Source organism: Branchiostoma belcheri, unplaced genomic scaffold (genome assembly GCF_001625305.1).
Source record: "Branchiostoma belcheri isolate BF01 breed outbred unplaced genomic scaffold, Haploidv18h27 scaffold31, whole genome shotgun sequence".
Lineage (NCBI taxonomy): Eukaryota > Metazoa > Chordata > Leptocardii > Amphioxiformes > Branchiostomatidae > Branchiostoma > Branchiostoma belcheri.
The window spans coordinates 945,343-964,942 of record NW_017803921.1 but is presented as its reverse complement, the minus strand read 5'-3'; the positions used below and the strand labels follow the sequence as shown (position 1 = coordinate 964,942).

Genomic DNA, 19,600 nt, shown 5'->3' with positions numbered 1-19,600 from the left:
GATCCACAAAGTGTCAATCTTTACATGCCAACTATGCAAATTTTTTTTCATCAGAAGAGAGGCCAACACAACATGAAAGCCAACTATATTCCTATTGTTCTTGCAAAACAAATTATAATATTATTATTCAAATTATTATGACTTCCAGACCAAGTTGAACAAGTTCAACACTATTCAAAACGTTATAGAGTACCTTTAAACAAACTTGTACCAACGAAATCGCAAATTATTGCAACCATGCACTTCTGTTCAAGCTCCACGCGAAAATTGGACCTGTATATTCATAAATATAAACATAAACACAAACATACAAGCACGTTCACTCCATCCAGGTCCCCTTCCTGGTTTGAACTGGACTTTGGTACTTCAAGAAGTTAAACCTGTTCTGATTGGTCGCTTCGATGAAAAATACTCATTCTAAACCAATCAAATGAGAGGTAAATTTCCACAACATGACGTCATTCTGTGCTCTGCAGGATGGAATGTTACATTTCTAAAGATGGGTTATCGAGTTAACCATTTTTCGTAGAATATATTGTTGATTGAGCAATCTGAACATTTTTTACTAATTTTCTCTGTACCAAAATATCTTATGTGATAATGATATTACAAAAGTCTCAAAATATCAATGTTATGCGAGAAATTATTGACACAATTTTTATCCCTCCCTAAAATAAAACGACTGTTGGTTCGACTCTTCTTCCGCCATTTTGGAAGTTTACAGGAACTGAACATCACCCATCAAACAGGTGCAGCCCTGGAATTTTCGTTTCGGGACATGAACAAACTGGTCTACGATGGTTTGTCCTTCCTTATTTTGTTCCTAGTGCTCCTGGTGTGCTTGACGATTCTGTAACGAACGTCCAGCGGCGAGCAGACCGACTGCTGAGGGATCGCACGTTAGAGATGGCGAGCTCGGTGGGAGGCGAGGGTGGCCCCGACGACAAGTCCGTTCTGCACGTCGTTGTGGTTGGGTTTCACCACAAAAAGGGCTGCCAGGTACAACTAATTAGATACAAATCTATATGGAAATGTTGATAACATTTAGTTTGAATCACTACCTTACAAGGTATTGCATTAGTTGATCGTTATATAACGTTTTTTTATGAAAATATGATTGTATGATATTGTTTCTTAGAGCAATATTATGAACACCAATTAAAATGTTATTATGATTTTGATTAAAATTTTGAATTGTCGTCATAGACAAGAGTGTAGCTCATAGAATTGTCTGTCAATGCTGCCATTTTCTGTTGTCTAAAGCTATCAAATATAACTCCCATGGGAATATATTGATTCGGTTCACTAATTAATGATTCGTGCATATCATTATGATAATTTATTTGTCAGTTTTCCACATCTTTTCTAGTCTTTAGGATGCAGAATGAATGATATGTAACAATAGTACAAAAGTGAAAAATGTTGAACATTTGCTTGTGTCTAGACATCAAATGTTATAAATATACCTTAATATATGCTATGAATTATTGATAGATCAGCCAATACAAATTCTACATTTGTAAAGCCATATTGATAGGGGTGTGCATTGTTGTATGGAATTATTGGACAGGCCTTTATGTCGTAACAGCTGTTTCTGAAAATACCTTTTGTAGCAGCCGATCACCACTTTAATACCTAGATCCTTTGTTTGGGCGTGAGAACCATTCACTCATTCCAATTTCTGTTTGAAGCTTAATGGACGAAAATGGGAGACTCAATATTGACTATTGGATAACCTTGTCCCTTTGCCTATTATTAGATAGACATCAGATGGCAAGGTGGTGCTGGGTTGTGCCCTGGGAAAATGAATACCTAGCTAGCTTCAGTTAGAGACGTCCTCATGGACTTGGACGTAAAGCCCTGTCCCTTGTTTGAGGAGAGTGACGCCGCAAATTGTGCCTTAGTTATGAGTGCTTCCCATATCTGTATCTGTATAGCCGGTATAACCGCCTTTCGGCGTAACACACCAGCTGTGAGTCACTGAGGTTTAAACCTTACAGTTCAGTCTTACACTTGTAGTTATTGTTCCAAACCAGGTGTGTTGTGCTTATAAAGGCATTTACCAGTTATATGAAGGAAACAAACAAATACCGGTAAACTTTGTGTCGTGTAAATCCCTGTCCTCACAGATAGAGTATGCGTACCCTCCCCTGTTGGAAGGACAGCCTCCTGACAGCCATGACCTTCCTGATGAGTGGAAGTACCTTCCCTTCCTGGCTCTTCCTGATGGAGCTCACAACTTTGAAGAAGGTAGGTACTGTAGCAGTACTGTAAGTCCATTTATTTTCACGGGAAGTTGATTTCTTGGTAGAAAGGGAAAGAAGGTTTTCTCAGTGTTTCTAAGCTCAAGAAGTCCATCTCTCATAACATATGTACCGGTATGATCGTGAGCATTCAAGTTTGGTATAACTGCCATGTGTACCGTACATCTAGTTGCAATTCTTCTTTTTTGTTTTCTCCATTTGACAGATTTTATCTACTTCCACTTGCCTGGGAGAGGAGGCAGTAAGAAGACAGTGTATGGTGTGTCCTGTTACAGGCAGATTGATGCAAAGGTAGGTGCAAACTGTTATAGTGCTGCCATACCCCAGAACCGATATAAATTTGGTGCCAAGCAGACCTTCTTGGTGATCTGATTCCCCCTGGTAGAATTATTGTACCAGCCCTGCACTGTGATTGGAAGGCTGAAGAGAATACGCAGTCAGCACCAAGGACAAACCCAACTGCCACATGATTGTTTTTCTGATGAAAACGTTTGTGACATTATCAGTAGTTTGTCAATTCAATTCAATGTTTCAGACAAATCAACATTGTTGGCTCTTTCTGGACCAGTTTAGCAGTCAAAAAAGAAAATTTCCTAGGATTAGACCCCATGTTGTGCAGATTTATTTGATATCATCCTTTGACATTTTCCCTACTTAGGTCATCCAGTAACAAAACTAATAAAGGCTCGTCACTCTGCTCATCTTTAAAAGGGCAATCTTTATGATCAATCCAATCTTGATTGCGGAGCTTGAATGTTTGAACAATTTTACCCCAGACCCAATTAAGTCTGGAAGCTTGTTGTACAAATTTCTCCTCCACGATTTATGTTAAGTGATGTTGAAGGTAGAGGACGTTTGAAGGTCGTTTTTATCCCCCAGTGTCACAGTCGTCAGTAGATGAACGTAACAGACAATCTTAGCATGATAAATACATATGTACTCAAGCAGGGCTCAAAATACTTTGTTGTCTGCAATAGTGATTCAGAAAATGCGCAATATACAAATGAAAATGACTCCTAAACTGTTTAACATACCAACTACATGTACCAGTTTAGAAAGCGGCAAGAAAATGTACCGGTAGTATAACTGCTGTTGGCACTGCAAAAGGGCTATGCAGATATAGACACTAATACATGAATTTCTGTTTCCTGTAGGATTTGATAAACAGAGAAGCTGACATCACCAGGGAGACAGTGCAGAAAAGTGTCTGTGTTCTCAGCCACCTGGTAAGGATTACCAAATCTACTAGTTATGTTACTACTGATACTGGAGAGGAGGAAAACGTTATTGTGTACAAATCAGTAAATACATGCAAAGTATGTAACACTTTGTATGTAAATTTATAGTCAAATGCTGACATTTATGTTATGTGTGTACTGTTGCAGAATATCACTGTGCTTCTGTGTTATGTCAGTAAAGTTGTACTGTATTGAGAACCTGTATATCATTCCCTTCCAAACTCATGGTGTTTCCTATAATTCCAGCCACTGTTTGGACTCATTAAAGCCAAGCTTGAGCTGTGCACAGTGGCCTACTTTGAGGAGCGGGACTTTTCAAAAGTAACCATATTGAAGGTGGGTTCATCCTAAAGGTGGGGTCATCCTAAAGGTACATCATTTAGGAGTATGTACATTCTGCAGCCAATCTAAGCTAGTATACATGTAGCATGCTACAGTGTACGTGTAGTTGAAAGCATATTGTTAACTGTCTCAAACTTCCAACTGAACTGAAGGCAACAGTATTTTGACTATAACATTTATTATGAGATTACGTCAATCTTTTCAGTGTGAGGATTGATTTTGTCTGTTTTTCAGGAACTGTATGACAACTTGTCTGGATTGCTGTGTTCTGACCTCATAGATGGACCACAGGTTTTTATAGGTAATTATATTTATATAAATATGTATTTTTTTCTGTAGAACTGATTCTAACAGTTTTAAGGATGCTGATGAACCATTTATAATGTTATGAATGACTGTATTTTGTCTGTTTTTGTAGGACTCTCTGCAAGAGACCTGGTCTTACGTTTTAAACATAAGGTAATCTCCTCCACTGCGTCTTGAGAAATATTGTAAAATTTCAAATTTGAGTATGGAACATTTTATCATAAGACACTACTTTTTACCCTTTCTCTTATTTTTCTTGCAGCTTTTGGTTATTTTCAAGTTGCTGCTATTAGAAAGAAGGGTAAGTTATTTATCAATCATCTTCCTTACAAACTAGGTGATTCAGAAACAAAATGCTCGTTGTCAATGTCATACTGAGGATGGCTGTAATAGCTATAGGTCAGCCAAAGTTTTTGTTTTTTACAGCATAACTGTTGCAGACTCTAAGAAGAAATCTGTGCAATTTTTGTGACACTAATGAAGATTCTAATCAAACAATGTGTATGTGCAGTGAGCTCATGGCATCTGTGTTCCATCCACAGGTTTTATTCTACTCTTCACCTGTGGGCAGACTGTCCACCACTCTGCTGTCTCTGCTCTCGCTTTTCCCAGGTATGTGCTCGGGAATCAAACCCTGAACCTTTAGACTCTGAAGTAGTAACATTAACCACCATGTTACCGTGTGTTAGAAGCTACTAGTAAGCAAGTATTAGTCCAGTGCTCAAACTCAACTCAAAGTGATTTTTGTGGAATCTGCAATTTTGTTGTTAGAAGTTTTACCTGCAGTTTTCAAAAACTTGTAGAGTTCTTGCACTTTTGCAGGTGATTTCAAAAACATTTTGAGTCCTGTTATACATGTATGATTCTGTTACTTGCTCCGTTTGCACACAGAGTCTGTTGACAACATGCGATTAATATTTCTGTACTTGTGAACTCAGATTCTCGATCCTTTTGTCCTTGCAGGAGTCCTTCAGCAAGGCCTGTCAGAGTCAGTCTCACACAAGATCGGCACCCAAATTTCAACCGAGCTCATCCTTAGTGACTTTGGCATAGACACTGAAGAATACCTCGAGGTCCAGCTATCAGCTGTACCAGGCTCTGACCTGGAGGTGCAGCCAAAAAACACCGTATCAGAAGAGGAATTCAAGAAGAACCAAATAGACATTGTAGGGGGGACTGCAACGAAGGCTGGGGTTGGCTCGGCGGTTATTCTCACGGCGCAAGAGAGCAGCGACAACTCCACGGAACGCGATGAAGATGCGGACCATTCCTCTAAGACGTCCACGAGTACATACAGCACTGCGTCCGAACTCACCTCCCCAACTAACATGAGCGGCATCAGCAGTGACTGGGAGAAGGTTTGTATTTTTTTGTTGTTAATTGTTCATTTTACAGAATAACAAATTAACACAACAATAACATAGGTTTGTATGAAACAAGGTGGAACTGAACTGTAAACTTGTTTCATGATGACTTCTACCAACACAAATGAACTTTCAAGATAACACAAGTTTGTATTTTTACTCCGAGCACTGTAGTATTGTTCTGGCCTGCTGAGCTGTGGGTTTCTGTATCTGTTTGTTTAGATAGATTAGGTTGACATGGATTGAATGCGAAGGTCTCAAAATCTGGCCAACAAGAATTAGCGATCATTGTGGGGGAATTCAGGAAACTCAGAATTGCACTTTTCCTGTGATCTAAAATCCCCGATTGGTCTGGTTTATTAGTACTTAAAAATTTTCTCACTGTTTGGAGTGTGCAATTTTACTTGAATATGAATAAACAATAAACAACATTTCAACATCATCCAAAGGTGGAGAAAATGGAGGTGGAGGAAGCGGAGAACGAACTAAAGGCCTTGTCGAGCTCGGAGAACGGCCTGACGCCACGGAGCAGTAATGGAGAGAATGTGGGAGAGAGTGGAGGGATGATAGAGAGCGATGTCACCCCGAAGTCGTCCCCTATATTGTCGCCCAGCCCTTTCCCTACTGATGAGTTTGGCTTCCCTCTGGCTATATTCACCAAGGTGAGGCATGATTTTGTTTGAAGAAGTAAAAGTTTATAGTTGAACGCACCATTATTGCTATTCCAATTGAAAATGGAGGTGTTCAGGACCAATCTGAGATCCAGTTATTCATGTATTCACCTTTTTTTATACAGAAGGACTATGTTAAACTGAACTATGACTGGCTAAGTTAAACTGAACAACCATAATTTTGACTGGCATCAATATGGTAATTTTACAGGAAAAAATCAGTAATGTTGCCTCAAAAACACTGCTATACTGGGGGTATCCCAAAAGATCTTACTTGCCTGATCGGGCAAGTCTAGGCGCACATACACTTGCCCGATCAGTACTTTTCCTTCCCCTGTAACCTAGCCCTGACCCAGTGTCCTCTATCTGCCTGTGCAGGGTTCAGTTTGCCACCCGTACCTGGCCCTCCAACATCACGAGCTGCTGCAGGACGTGAACATCAGGAGTTTCCTCGTCGGCGCTACCAACATTCTCTTCAAGCAGAGGAGACATCTCACTGATGTCATTGTAGATGTAAGATCTTACACATTTGGAGAACAATGGTTTAGTGCCAATACAGTCAAGCCTGTACGAGTGGCCACATCTACAAAAGGACCACCTGGCCAGTCTGACCACAAGTCTTTATAACAGTTGTGGTGATCCTGTATTTTTTCTTGCCTCACAGACATCATTTAAGATGTAAGACCTTACAGATTTGGAGAAAAATAGTTTTGTGTTAGTACACTCCAGTCTGTTCCACATCAACATAAGGACCATGTGTGTGGTCATATTGGTTGGCCCAATTATATTATGATTGTAATAAAATATTTTCTTCTCATTAACAGATAGAGGAGGATAAGATTGAAATCTATGACGCAGAACTTAGGAAACAGCTTCACCTCCACACCGCAGACCTGCGCTTCGCTGACTTCCTCGTCAAACATGTGGTGGAAGAAAGAGACGACATCTTTCTGGACGGAACTGGTAAAATTTTCGATATAACTGATTTTTCCTTTTTTTCTCATTTCATAGAGGTGGTTTTCTGTGTATCTTTCCATTATGTGCTCTCTAAATACTGGTTGTTCCAATGGTTCTGATTTCCAATTTTGTCATTTCACTCTAAGTGTGATACTCTTTTCAACATTTTAGTACAATTTTTGATGTTGTAACCAGTGTTTGTGTGTGTGTGTGTTCTCTGTGGCATCTTTACAGCTGAACAAAGTCATGTCGGTAAGTTTCACAAGTCAAAAGTCAACATATGTTATTTTTTTTTATAGTTGCATGCATGATTTTTCACATTGCTCATTTAAATGCTGCATTTACATTGTAAAATTTAGTAACCCACATTTTCTATTAGTTAAGATTCTTGTGGGGGTCTGAGTAGGGGTGGGTACCGGTATAGAAAATTCAGGTCCGGATCAGGTTCAGAGGATCAGGTCCAGGTCCGGACCTGAAACCGGACCTGATTATTGTACAGTAGTATACTGTATAGTATATCATATTTTGGCAAGCGAGACACAATTTCTTGGTGTACACGACACGGCCGTGCATGAGGCCGCTTTTCCCGATGAATAATACGGCTGAAATGCCAGCACATCCACAAATAATTTGATCAAATACTTAATTGCTGCGATCTAAAATGTTACAGGGTTCTCTTAGCGGGGGTTGTTTATTGTTTTGATTGGTAAAACGCAGGGTAAAATACGCTAAAAATTTAGCCACGCCGCGGTCCACACTTCCGGGTTAAGTGACGACAAAATCACGTCGAAAACGCTAAAAATCCGCATAGAAGCATATATTTTCCCCAAAGATTCTTGAAACTATACATTTCTTCACTAGAATATCGATGTGTGGTTGTGGAAAATAGCATTTTAGCGCCGATATCGAACAAAGAAAAGTTGTTTACACGCGCGTCGGCTCGCTCAAGTCTGCCGCTTACGCTGCCAGCAGCGGGCGCAACAACCAATCAGAGATGCGAAATGCCGACACGTGACGCGAGATTGCTTCACAGCCTGAACAATGGGGGAGGGCTCGCCGTGCACGAAATATTTTTGCGTCAATATTCAGCGCCGTGTTTCAAGAGATTAATACCGGGAAACAATTTTTTCTTGTTTTTGAACGCATAAACATGGATTTAGGCTAATCTAGTATGATTCAGGGTTATTTTTTTTTACCTGCCATGGCCAGATTATCTAAAGATGTGTGTGTTGTGTGTACAATGTACAGAAATGTACATCAGGTCCGGTCATCCGGTTTTCACGTTTCGGTTTTTTGGACTCGGTTCTTGAATGTTGTTCCGGTCCAAACCGGTCCGACTGAACCGGTACCCACCCCTAGGTCTGAGTATTCACCCTTGCAGTACACAGTCTTCATAAGATTCCCTGCAGAAATACCTGCATAGCTCCAATTTCACCTGCACTAAGGGGCATATGCACCCAGTATTTTGAGCCCTGCAATTAGTACATGTTGGTGTGGTGGTCCTGGTGTCCACCCTTGTGGTACACAGTGCTCTTAGAATTGTTGGTTTACCGTTCCAGGCTGGGAGGGTGGAGATGAGTGGGTGCGTTCCCAGTTCTGCCTGTACCTGCTGTCACTCCTGTCTACCACTGAGAACGGAGGTAAGTGCCAGTCATCATTAGTTTAAACTGTCATCATTGATCATGCATGATCACTCACTCACACTCACTATTCAGTTTATTGTCTATTGTTCCCCGTCTTTCGAGGGTTAGATATGCTTGCACTACATACTGAGGCTTGATGGTAGCCCGCCACTTGCCTCTGTCCTGTGGGTTGATGTAAGTTATGTAAGTATGTATTATGTAAGTTTTGTAGCAATCCTAAACTGAACAATTCCCAATGGTTAATGTTTGGCCCTTTTTAATTTTCTTTTTAAGCTCAAGAGACAAATTATCACGACTTCAACACTCAGTTTGTGGAGGCCTACAAGACAACCCACAATTACCGCCTCTGGAAGGCCACACAGCATGATGGGATTGATGCAATGCACACTGGGTAAGTCATCTCATCAAACACCATTGTGGTTTACCAGTGATTAAAAAAAAAAACACTCAGATAGAATATTGCAGATTTCTTTTTATAAAGTTCAAACGGCCCTTTGGTTGCTTGTAGATTTCATACAGTTGGGTAACGTTACTTTGTTTCTCTTTCTTCACCAGACACCCGTTTATGGGCCAGTACAGTGCAGCTGACATCAAGCTCAGATTGTCCCAGTAAGTCCATATATATATACACTTGACTTCAAGTCTTTTAAATCATTTCATCAAGTAAGGTTCCATAGATATCTAGGGTGAACATCACATATTTCTGGGAGCTATAATAGGTCAGGTAACCAGGCTATAATTGAGTCTGAAGACAAATTCTCAAGAATCGCCTATTCTATACTAGTAGAGAAACTGTTACCAGGGTAGTCACTCTTGTGATTTCTACCTTCCTCAGTGTGATGCAGAACACAGAGCGAGGCAAGCGCCTGGGAACAGCCGTGGCCAAAACCGGCCAGGCGGTCAACTCAGCCGTACAGCAGACAGGAAAAGCTGTGGGTAAGTTGTCACAACACTGTTCAAAACGCTACACTGTTGCAAACTGGACCTGATTTACACACAAGCAAAAACCTGACAGTACAAAAACTGCGTACTTTGAATTTTTATAGCATGTAAATCGGCCTGCTTTGACGTACATCAAGAATATAGATCATACACCAGCCCTCAAGGTAACTGCAGAATACCCAGTATGTCTTGACTGTATCTGACTGACTGTGTGTCCTCTTCTATGTTTAGGTGGAGCTCTGAATCAAGCCAAGTCAGCCATGTCCAACTGGTGGGCTCATCTCAATCAGGACTGGAAGACACAAGATGGGGAATAGATACTTAATACAACAAGAATACAACAGGAATGTACTTTTAAACAATGATGAATGGTATATCCTTATGTTGCACTTTATTTGTGTGGGATAGACTTGATCAATCAATAATGGTATATCCTTATGTTGCACTTTATTTGTGTGGGATAGACTTGATCAATCAATAAGATTACATAGGATATGTTTGATTTTTTTCCCCCTTGTGCATCCGAAAAGTGTTAAGCTTGGTATGTAAATAGTTCCAAAAAATGAAAAGATGAAATTATCTCTTGCAGACTGTAGGAAAGCCATGTTAGTTAGCAGATACCATTGAGGAAAATGGTGGCTCTGAAAACCTTCGGTTACTGTAGTAGCTTAAGAGTTGTCTCATACACAAGACAAGATAAAAATGTAAATAGAATAAGGATGGTGTTATTTGAACTTGCCTTCCCTTTTGGGGTGTAGTTGATTATTTTGAACTTGTTGTGTTCCTGGTTAAGGTTGCTGTAGAAGGTGATGTTCTTGGTGTTAGAGTTGAAGGTTGTATATTTGTGCTTATATGTTGTTACAGCAGCTGGTGCAATAATGTATTAAATCTCTGAATGTAGGTACCGGGTATATTACATGTCGGATGTGTTCCACGTCAAAGATCTATTGGTAAGTATGAAAGTATGACACACTAAAAGAGACTCAATACGTGTAAAAAAAATGATTATTTGAATGTTGTTTTGTCCGAATGTCCGCAATATAGCAAAGCAAGGTACATAGATATTGAGAGAGATATCTAGCATATTTTACACAAGAGCAATGATGTGTATATGTTGAATGGCCCGTTTCATTATAATGTACTACAATGTACTTGTCACCAATATGGAGTGAAACTGTGTATATGAGTTTATTTCAATGTGAAAGGCAGGGCAAAACATGCATACACACCTTTACAACTTGCCCTCCCACGCACACAAAAACAGATACTGTATCTATCTTGTTGTAACATTCCCTGATTCATTATGCAATTCTTATTCAGTGGTTAATTCTAAACTACGCAAAATACTTATACATGTACATGTAGTTGATGTTGCACATAGTCTAAAAAGGTTTCTGGTCTGTTTCAGTGTCTGAGTGTGTGGTGTATCGTATAACATTATGCATTTCAAACTTTGAAAATGACCTGTATACATGTACCCTGGTTTATAAGGGCACTCTTACCAGATAGATATAAATTATTGCGCTATGTACGTATACATTTTTTTACTTTCTAACACAACAAATTCTTAATTAATCACTGTGCTGTTCAAGAGGGAACTTTTATTTTCTACTATATCTGAAGCCATTACTTTTACCAAGTATTTCATTGCTGCTTATTGTTTCAAAGGCAAATACTGTATGATGTATGCAGCTTATCCGCCTTATAATTGTTGGTGTTGTTCCCAAATCAATATGTATAGTGTATTGTACATTATGTATGTTTTGGTGCACTGTCTGACTGAAAAAAAAGTAATGACTTAAAGTGTATGCTGGTGGGGAAAATATACATAGTATACATGTTTGATAATCTTGTCATCACACTGTTACACGTTGGAAAATGCATTAAATGTAATGTTCGTAGAAAATGCATACATTGTAAACATAGCCCAGACGAGACAATGCATTGTATGTATAAATACTATTCAATGACAACTATTGTGAGCCATGCAGTATCTTGGTCACCTTGCTTAGTGTTATCATATTATCATCAGGAATACCCTCAATAAAAACTATACATCACTACAATAGTACGGTTCTACTCTTGCTTTATTGCAAATTCTTACAAAGGACAATTAGTTATTTATATATATATATATATATATATATATATACACAATTATTTATGATGAATAATTTTTTATAATACTAGTACTTTTAGCAAATAATTGATAGGAATAAAGAGTCCTGTTTTAGTCATCATAAATTCACAAAATTATCCTATAAACAACACGGAAACCCTGAAAACGGAGCAAATATTGCTGTAGATACTTCATAAAATTCAAACAAAACCCTTTGCAAGTGTACATATATTAAACACCCCTACTGAAATGTGGTTTATTCCAACCCGGAAGTGAAAGTGATGATTATTACGTGTGCATTCTGGGAGAACGCAGACGTGTTCACGTAGGAGGGAGTAGGGAGGTTAGAAATTGCGTATTCAGTTGTAAACCTCTCGATAAAACGTCTCCAAACCTTGTTTTTCCTGGTTCCTGCACGACTGCATTGCTGTATGAGATAGTACGAAAGGTAAGGACCCTTTGAGTAGAAGTTAGGGCCCATATAAAATGCCCTATTTGCTCTATTTCGCTGGAAAAACAAAGGGTAGTGGCACGAAAGATGATGCGCACAAAATATTTTGTGTACAAATTTGACACCTCCATTTTAGTTCATAACACGTCCTAAATCCAGTAAGTTGAACATATTTTGTTGTGGTTTTCTTATAGCAATATTCAATATAAAAATTATTGTATGTGTGTGCTTGCCTGCAACCCAATGCATAATTTTATTTCCCCTTGCGTTTGTTTTAGTTTGTAAGCGTTACTTTGGATCATATCATGTTGTTTGATCCTTTGTCAGATGATCAAATTATGACGGATTAGTTTGAGCCCTCCGTGGATTACACATCTAGCTTTCACGCACGATTGAAAGGCACTCAAATATCTACATGTAGATACGGGACATAGGAATTATGTTAGTGCAAAGAAAAAAACAATTTGTTGGGTGCAAATTATTGCATGGGTGAAAAAGAGGCCACTAACTAGTAGATAATTTGACCTCCAGACTGAACATTTTTTAGTTCCATTCATATTCCATTCATATTATAATTTTTTATTATTTTTCCTTCCATGTGAATGTGGTTGTTGCGAACCCTGTAGATTGTGTTCCCCTGTTTAACCATACCACTGTGTTGTTGCATTTCGCCCCCCTCCCTCCCCACATTTTTAGCTGGGCCATACTAAGAAGTAAGAGAAAAGGTTAACCAACAAATGATACCATGGATCGTACGCAACCCAAAGGTTCGCCAAGGTGAGGAACATTACCGTGGCCCTGGCCGAGGGACGCGTTTGTTTCGTGTGGCACGTGTTTGGCACTAACACCGCTCCGACTTTGGTCACTTTTTTTTGTTTGTTTGTTTCGGATTCATTGTTCTCTCCTGTTCTTTACCTCAGCCTCCGTAGGCTCTACAACTGGTTCTTGTGACATGCCTTTAGCCTCTTCCTTCAGAAGTGGCTGGAAAGACAGCTTGTATTGCTTGTATAAATTTATAAAAGCCCCAGTGGTAGAGCCTAGTTAAGGAGGCTATTTGTTAACACATTCTGTCAGGACAATCTTTTCTAATTATTTTTGACTCACAAATTATCACTTGTGTTTTTTTTCTTTTACTTACCACCTCCTCACGTTGTTTGAACCATTTAGGTAATGCCTGAAGTTTGACAAATTCTAATCTTCTGTCAAAAAATAACCTGTTTACAGGAACCTTTCGGTGAGACAGTTGTTTCAACCCTCCTCTTGCACAGTGTTATGTTTATTATATGTTATTCATGTATTTCTTTTTTTTCTGGGTGTTGCAAAAAGGTATCATTTTGATGATAATAAATAGGCTTAGAAATTCATTCAAAAGATTAAGATACATGTAGGCCAACACACTACATTATGCAGACATAATAACACTACTGGTTCTCTAAATATTCTCATTGTGGTGAGTTTATTCTGCACTTTGCCACCTTGCTGGGCTCCTCCCATGTTTGCATACAATGTTGACGCTGCCTCTTTAAATTTGGTCTACGACAGTCTTCTTTTGATCAGGATAACTCAAAGCATACCACTAGGTAAGCATTCCAAATGAAAGATTTAGATGATGAAATTTATTGACAATTAGAATATACGTGTATATTTCAGAATTTGTTTATTCATAACCACTTGTTTAACAAGATAACGGTCAGTCACAATTGCCCTGATGAAGATGACAGATGGTCATCGAAACAAGACTGGTTGTGAATAAAGAACTACTACTTAACTACTAGTAAATAAAATGCTGTTCTAGTTTTCAGAATTCCTTTCAGATCCAAGGAGTAGTTATAGTTATAGTTATTACAAAATGTTTTTGAATCAAAACCAAGTAACATATCACATACAGGATATTTCAGGGCAAAGTATTAAATTTCCAGGATGTTTCTGTCCTCCTTGAGACTCATAGTGGTTCCATAAATGCTGCTGCTTCAAAGCAAGGAGGTATTTAACCTTCTTGTTCAAAGTGCATACTTGTCCATTGAAAAACTTCTGAAGTACAACTTTGTTATGACTACAACATAAGCTCTCAGTTCCTGGCTTTATCTGCACTGTTGTTATCAGGTTACTTGACCCGGGGTCTAAAGTCCTAAAGGCACACGTGACGCTCTTTTTTTTCTCTCTCATTAACTTGCATTGTCGCACTGTATGGTGCAAAGGCAGGGTAGTAAATTCAGAAAGGCGTGTGATTGGCCAGACTGCTAACTCAATCAATTCCAGTAGCAGCTGGCCTTTCTAGTTTTTCAAACAAAGGTCTCTGTTTGGTCAAGTGGTTTATAGCGATCCAAATACTGGCAAAGGCTGAAGGTGGGTTTTGTGTTCTTGATTTTGGTAACAGTCATATACTGGTACGTATGTGACAGGTACTTGGTTTTGGTAACAGTCATATACTGGTACGTATGTGACAGAGTAAAATAGATGTATACTTACCTTGGGTACGTTGTTAAAGATTAACATACTTATCAGTAAGGTTTCTGGTTCACCATTGTGTCTTAACCTCCACCAGAAAAACAACACAGGTTCAGGAACAATAAGATTCAGCCAAATAGGGTGAATAATTGCCCAGTAGAGTTTAGCCACCGTAGCGTACATTTAAAATACATGTAAACCTTCCCAAAGACTGACCCATCCGCCTGAGTTTAATTCTTTAATTTTTTGCTGACATTCTAATGATTCTACAATCCATTACCCCCATGGGATAGCCTGGTGGGAGACTGGTGGTGTCTGCTGGCCAAATTATGTCTGTTCTAATCTCAAGACACACTTGTATTTTATGATAAGATACCCCCTCAATGTGTATATCAAAAGTCTTGACACAGAAACTTCTAGGAAAGTTGCTGCCTTACATGTAACTACTTTACATATTTCATTACATAGCCACTAGGTATACCATAAGAAAGGACCACCTGCACCAGATTTCAGACTGCAAACTGGGTCAGCTTGCTTCAGGAGTAATTAGTTTACTGAGTTCTTTGTTAGGTTTGTTCACAGAAGCACTGAGTCCGAGTGTAGGTTTTCTTGGTGCATAATTTATAGAGAGCACAAAGGTGAAAAAGGATTAACGTCATTATGTACAATGTCTTTCTGCAATGCTAGGATTCTCAGCTACTGTGTGATGTGAAATTACAGTACAAAAGATCACATAGGTTACTGAGATTCTTAGTGAAGCTGTTTGGGTAAAGGGGTGAAGTCTGCCATCTCTCATTGTTCTCTCCCTTACAGAATGCCAGTTGGCACGTATATGGGGGTGAAGTCTGCCATCACTGATTATTGTTGAAATTACAGGGATCCCTGCAGCGGTATAATCAAAGACTGGATACTACTACCAGTACTTCAGAGTGATTGTAAGGGAGTGAATTCTGCCATCTCCAAGTCTAACCGGGTTTTTTCCATTCCAGAGTGCCAGTGGGCAAGTATAAGGGGGTGAAGTCTGTCATCTCTGATTGTTTTTGCCCTTACAAGTTACATAGTGCACAATGTAAGGGGGTGAAGCCTACCATCTCTGACAGTTGTTACCCTTACAGGGACAAGATTGGATACTACATTTGTACTAGTGCAGAGTGCATGTAAGGGAGTGAAGTCTACCATCTCTGATTGTTGTAACCCTTACATAGTGTGTGTAAGGGGGTGAAGTCTGCCATCTCCTACATTTTTTTTGTCCGTTGCAGAGTGCCAGCGGGCACCATGGGAGACGGAGGGACGACCTACAGCGGGGTGAACCCAAACGCGGTGTGGCTGAACAGCCGCGGCATCTGGCTGTCATACGTCATTGCCGTGACGATCCTGCACCTCATCCTGCTCAGCATTCCCTTCCTCAACGTGGCGCAAGCCTGGACGCTCACCAACGTCGTCCACAATATCGTAAGTAGTAGAAGTAGTACTAATAGCAGTAATAATAGTAGTAGTAGTAGTAGTAGTAGTAGTAGTAGTACATTTTGTAGTAGTAGTAGTAGCAGCAGTAGTAGAAGTGGTAGGAGTAGTAGTAGTAGTAGTAGATGTGGTAGTAGTTGTAGTTGTAGTAGCAGTAGTAATAGTAGTAGTAGTAGTGGCAGTAGCACCAGTAGTAGTAGTAGCAGTAGTGGTAGCAGTAGTAATAGCTGTAGTAGTAGTAAGTGTAGTAGCAATAGTAGTAGTACATGTAATACTAGTAGTAGCAGCAGTAGTTGTAGTTGTAGTAATAGTACTAGGCTTTCCTTGATCTCGTAGGATACGTACATCCATATACATAATCAGTTTCTACACAATGGTACTTGTCATTTGTACTTATTGCTTGTATTTACGCTTTAATAAACAAGTCTCTGTTTTTCAGGGTAACTACATTTTCCTGCACATGTTGAAAGGCACGCCGTGGGAGACCAACTGGGACCAGGGCAAGTCTCGGCTCCTCACACACTGGGAACAGATCGACTTTGGCGAGCAGTTCACCACCACACGCAAGTTCCTGTTCCTGGCACCGGTTATCCTGTAAGTGTTGTTGTAGGCTTGGTTATTGTTTGTTTATCTATTGGCAAGTTTCTGTTCCTGGTGACGATTATCGTGTAAGTTTTGTTGTGGCCTTGTTTATCATTGTTTGTTTATTGGCAAGTTCCTAGGCCTGTATCTCACACCGGTTATCCTTGAATAAGTGTTGTTTTTGTAGCCTTCTTTATTGTTTGTTTGTTTATTTATTTACAAGTTTCTATTCCTAGTGCTGGTTATCCTGAAAGTACTGCTGTAGCTGTTTGTTTGTTTGTATGTTTGTTTGTTTGTATACAAGTTTTCACCCTCTTTCTTCTTCCCTCACACTCACAGGTTCATCCTTGCCAGTTTTTACACCAAGTATGACCCCCTGCACTTCGTCTTCAACTTGAGTACCATGCTCCTGGTGTTGATCCCAAAACTCCCACAACTCCATGGGGTCAGGATTTTTGGAATCAACAAGTATTAAAGACCATCGGGGAACGGGGTAAACGGAGGACAGGCCTTGAGGAAGTGTTGATCACTTCACAAATTCTTAGTAGTGCTACTAGTAGTACTGCAATTCAGAGGGAAGAAGCTTAAAGACACCTAAAGCAATTTCAGAGTGGTAAAACTGGATTTTCAAAGTCAATTTTCTGGTCATTTTTGTAATATAGTAAGTTGAATCAACCTTAGTATCTGTGAGGCAAGAATGCCATGTAGCTGACCAAAAATGGTTGAATTTACCGCCCTGAAAGTGCATTGATAGAAACTCTAAACTTGTCACTAAATTTGATATTTAGATGAATCTTTGCATTACATCATATGCATTGATTTTCTTTCTGCTTATTCACTAGTTTATTGCAAATACACAAACACAATCATAATATGCATTGATGCATATACATGAATGTAAGTATTGATAAAGTTATGAAATCTCATGGCTTTTGTTATGTACGAGTGTCATACAATAAATGGAAGGAGAACAGTATGCTATATCAAGAATACTAGGTTGGGATGGTATACTTTATGTGGTATGCTACTAAATGTAGATTCAACTTCAGTTTGATATGTATTCCATAATATATAAATATATATATATATATTTGTGTGCACAGGAACCATAGTATGTACAAGCGGAAATTTGGTGTTGTCTGAAATAGAAAAATGGCACCAAATGATTTTTTCCACTGTCAGCCTAGCTCATTCACTAACTCACTCACCCACTCCATTTTATGCTTCACTCCCTATACTAGGGAGAGAAATATTTTATTTCTTCTTGTGTTTCTTTTTCCTCCTGCCATTTCGATCAAAAGATTAAACTTTTTCTTTCTATATTGTATTCTTTGACTCTGAAGAAAGAAATGCCAGAGTAAGAATTTTATGTTTCTACTCTTAATGTTTTGCATTGGTGCTTGTGATACCAAAACACCAGTATTATTTCATTGTAATCTTATTTTGAGCATGATTTCGAGGAAGACCATATCAAGTGGCAATCAACATGAAATATGGACAATTTGTATGTCTTGATCACATGTAATCGAGGAGTGTGGTGTGCAGGACTAAACTAGAGGGTTGTGGGTCAGTAATACTCTCGGGGTCAGGAACAAATGAACATGAACTTGTAATACCAAGAGGGAGACATGTTTGTATATCTTAAAGAGAGATGCTAAGGGTGATTATATTTTAAAGATTACACTGGATTTTCAGAGATATTTTTCATTTAAGAATTTCTAGAAAACCTTCTAGACAACTTTCGTACAACTTTCACAAAACCCCCTAGCACCCCCCTGCCCAAGTTGGGTTTCTTATTGAGTGACACTGACAGAAATCTCTTTTTGCTGTGTGTACCACCGAACTTTGTGCTGCTGACATTTCTTTTTCCTTCATCAGATGTTTTTTTAAGGAATTCCAATATCTGCATGGGGTTAAACCGTCTTAATCAGCACTTGCTTATTAACATGATGGCACTTAATGTTATACACTATACTGGTCAATATGTTTAAAAACATTACTGGGTCTATTTTGTGTTTTAGTTTTGCCAAAGGTATTGAAGCACTGCTGTTGAATTTAAGTATCCTTCATTCATGTATTATCAATTCTGTTTTCTGAAAGGATCTAACAATGCTTAGTAGGGTGAAAGAAAATGTATATAGCAAAGATACCCACTTGTAAGTGATGGCCATAGGTTGTGGGACTGGTAACTTTGTGACAAAATGTCCATAATTTCTAATCTTACATGGTGTAACGTAATTCCCCCGGGTAGCCCTAAGATCACCACATTTTTTAAAAAAATGGTGAATTGCTCAAAAGTTTGATCCTTATCTTAAAGTTCATCTGTGTTGCCTTGGACTTACCCAAATTTTTGACTCCAGTCTTTGTCATCTACATCAAGGTTAAACTGTAACATCCAGTACAAAAAATTGGATCCTTGCCAGTTTTAGATTCTGCATCAGTAAATCTCTTTAAATTCACCATTTTTAAATTTGGAGGTCTTAGTGTACCCGTAAGATTAACAAGAGTTTACGTTAATCTTCTATGGTGTAGAATTTCCTCTCAGAAATGATGAGGGAGTAAAAAGCAATGCATTACCAATGCAACATGTATCTTTGTGGTAGATGTCAGCTTTTTGTAGAGCATTTCACTGTATATTGAATAAATATGTTACATGTATGATAAGGGAAAAGAATAAAGACAATGGTCAGGAACTGTCTGTTTGTTTGTTTGTTTGTTTGTTTGTTTGTTTGAGCCTTTGTTTAATCATGAAATATTCAAATTTTCCTGCTGGCCACTTTCACCATGTTCATGAGGAAAGAGGTCAGGGTCA

The 19,600-nt window shown here is 38.9% G+C and overlaps 2 protein-coding genes across 5 annotated transcripts; both read left to right on the top strand.

Moving 5' to 3' along the window:
* The first annotated feature begins 719 nt into the window (after positions 1-719).
* On the top strand, positions 720-10,421 carry LOC109474548 (late secretory pathway protein AVL9 homolog). Of its 2 annotated transcripts, XM_019774879.1 has the most exons (19): positions 720-999; positions 2,130-2,250; positions 2,470-2,555; positions 3,419-3,490; positions 3,749-3,838; positions 4,079-4,145; positions 4,263-4,303; positions 4,413-4,451; positions 4,693-4,762; positions 5,114-5,508; positions 5,964-6,176; positions 6,564-6,698; positions 7,010-7,148; positions 7,377-7,394; positions 8,702-8,782; positions 9,059-9,176; positions 9,341-9,394; positions 9,621-9,721; positions 9,959-10,421. In XM_019774879.1, the coding sequence occupies exons 1-19, from the start codon at positions 907-909 to the stop codon at positions 10,042-10,044; spliced, it is 2,019 nt and encodes a 672-aa protein (XP_019630438.1). In that variant the 5' UTR covers positions 720-906; the 3' UTR covers positions 10,045-10,421. The 2 variants fall into 2 exon arrangements, with proteins under 2 accessions (XP_019630438.1, XP_019630439.1); XM_019774880.1 differs by lacking the exon at positions 7,377-7,394.
* A 1,744-nt stretch (positions 10,422-12,165) lies between these two features.
* Positions 12,166-19,484, top strand: LOC109474618 (ORM1-like protein 3). Of its 3 annotated transcripts, XM_019774961.1 has the most exons (5): positions 12,188-12,294; positions 12,994-13,074; positions 16,005-16,197; positions 16,646-16,800; positions 17,128-19,484. In XM_019774961.1, the coding sequence occupies exons 2-5, from the start codon at positions 13,043-13,045 to the stop codon at positions 17,261-17,263; spliced, it is 516 nt and encodes a 171-aa protein (XP_019630520.1). In that variant the 5' UTR covers positions 12,188-12,294; positions 12,994-13,042; the 3' UTR covers positions 17,264-19,484. The 3 variants fall into 3 exon arrangements, with proteins under 3 accessions (XP_019630521.1, XP_019630520.1, XP_019630522.1); XM_019774962.1 differs by lacking the exon at positions 12,994-13,074 and having other exon boundaries at positions 12,166-12,294; XM_019774963.1 differs by lacking the exons at positions 12,188-12,294; positions 12,994-13,074 and adding an exon at positions 14,534-14,643.
* The last annotated feature ends 116 nt before the right edge of the window (positions 19,485-19,600 follow it).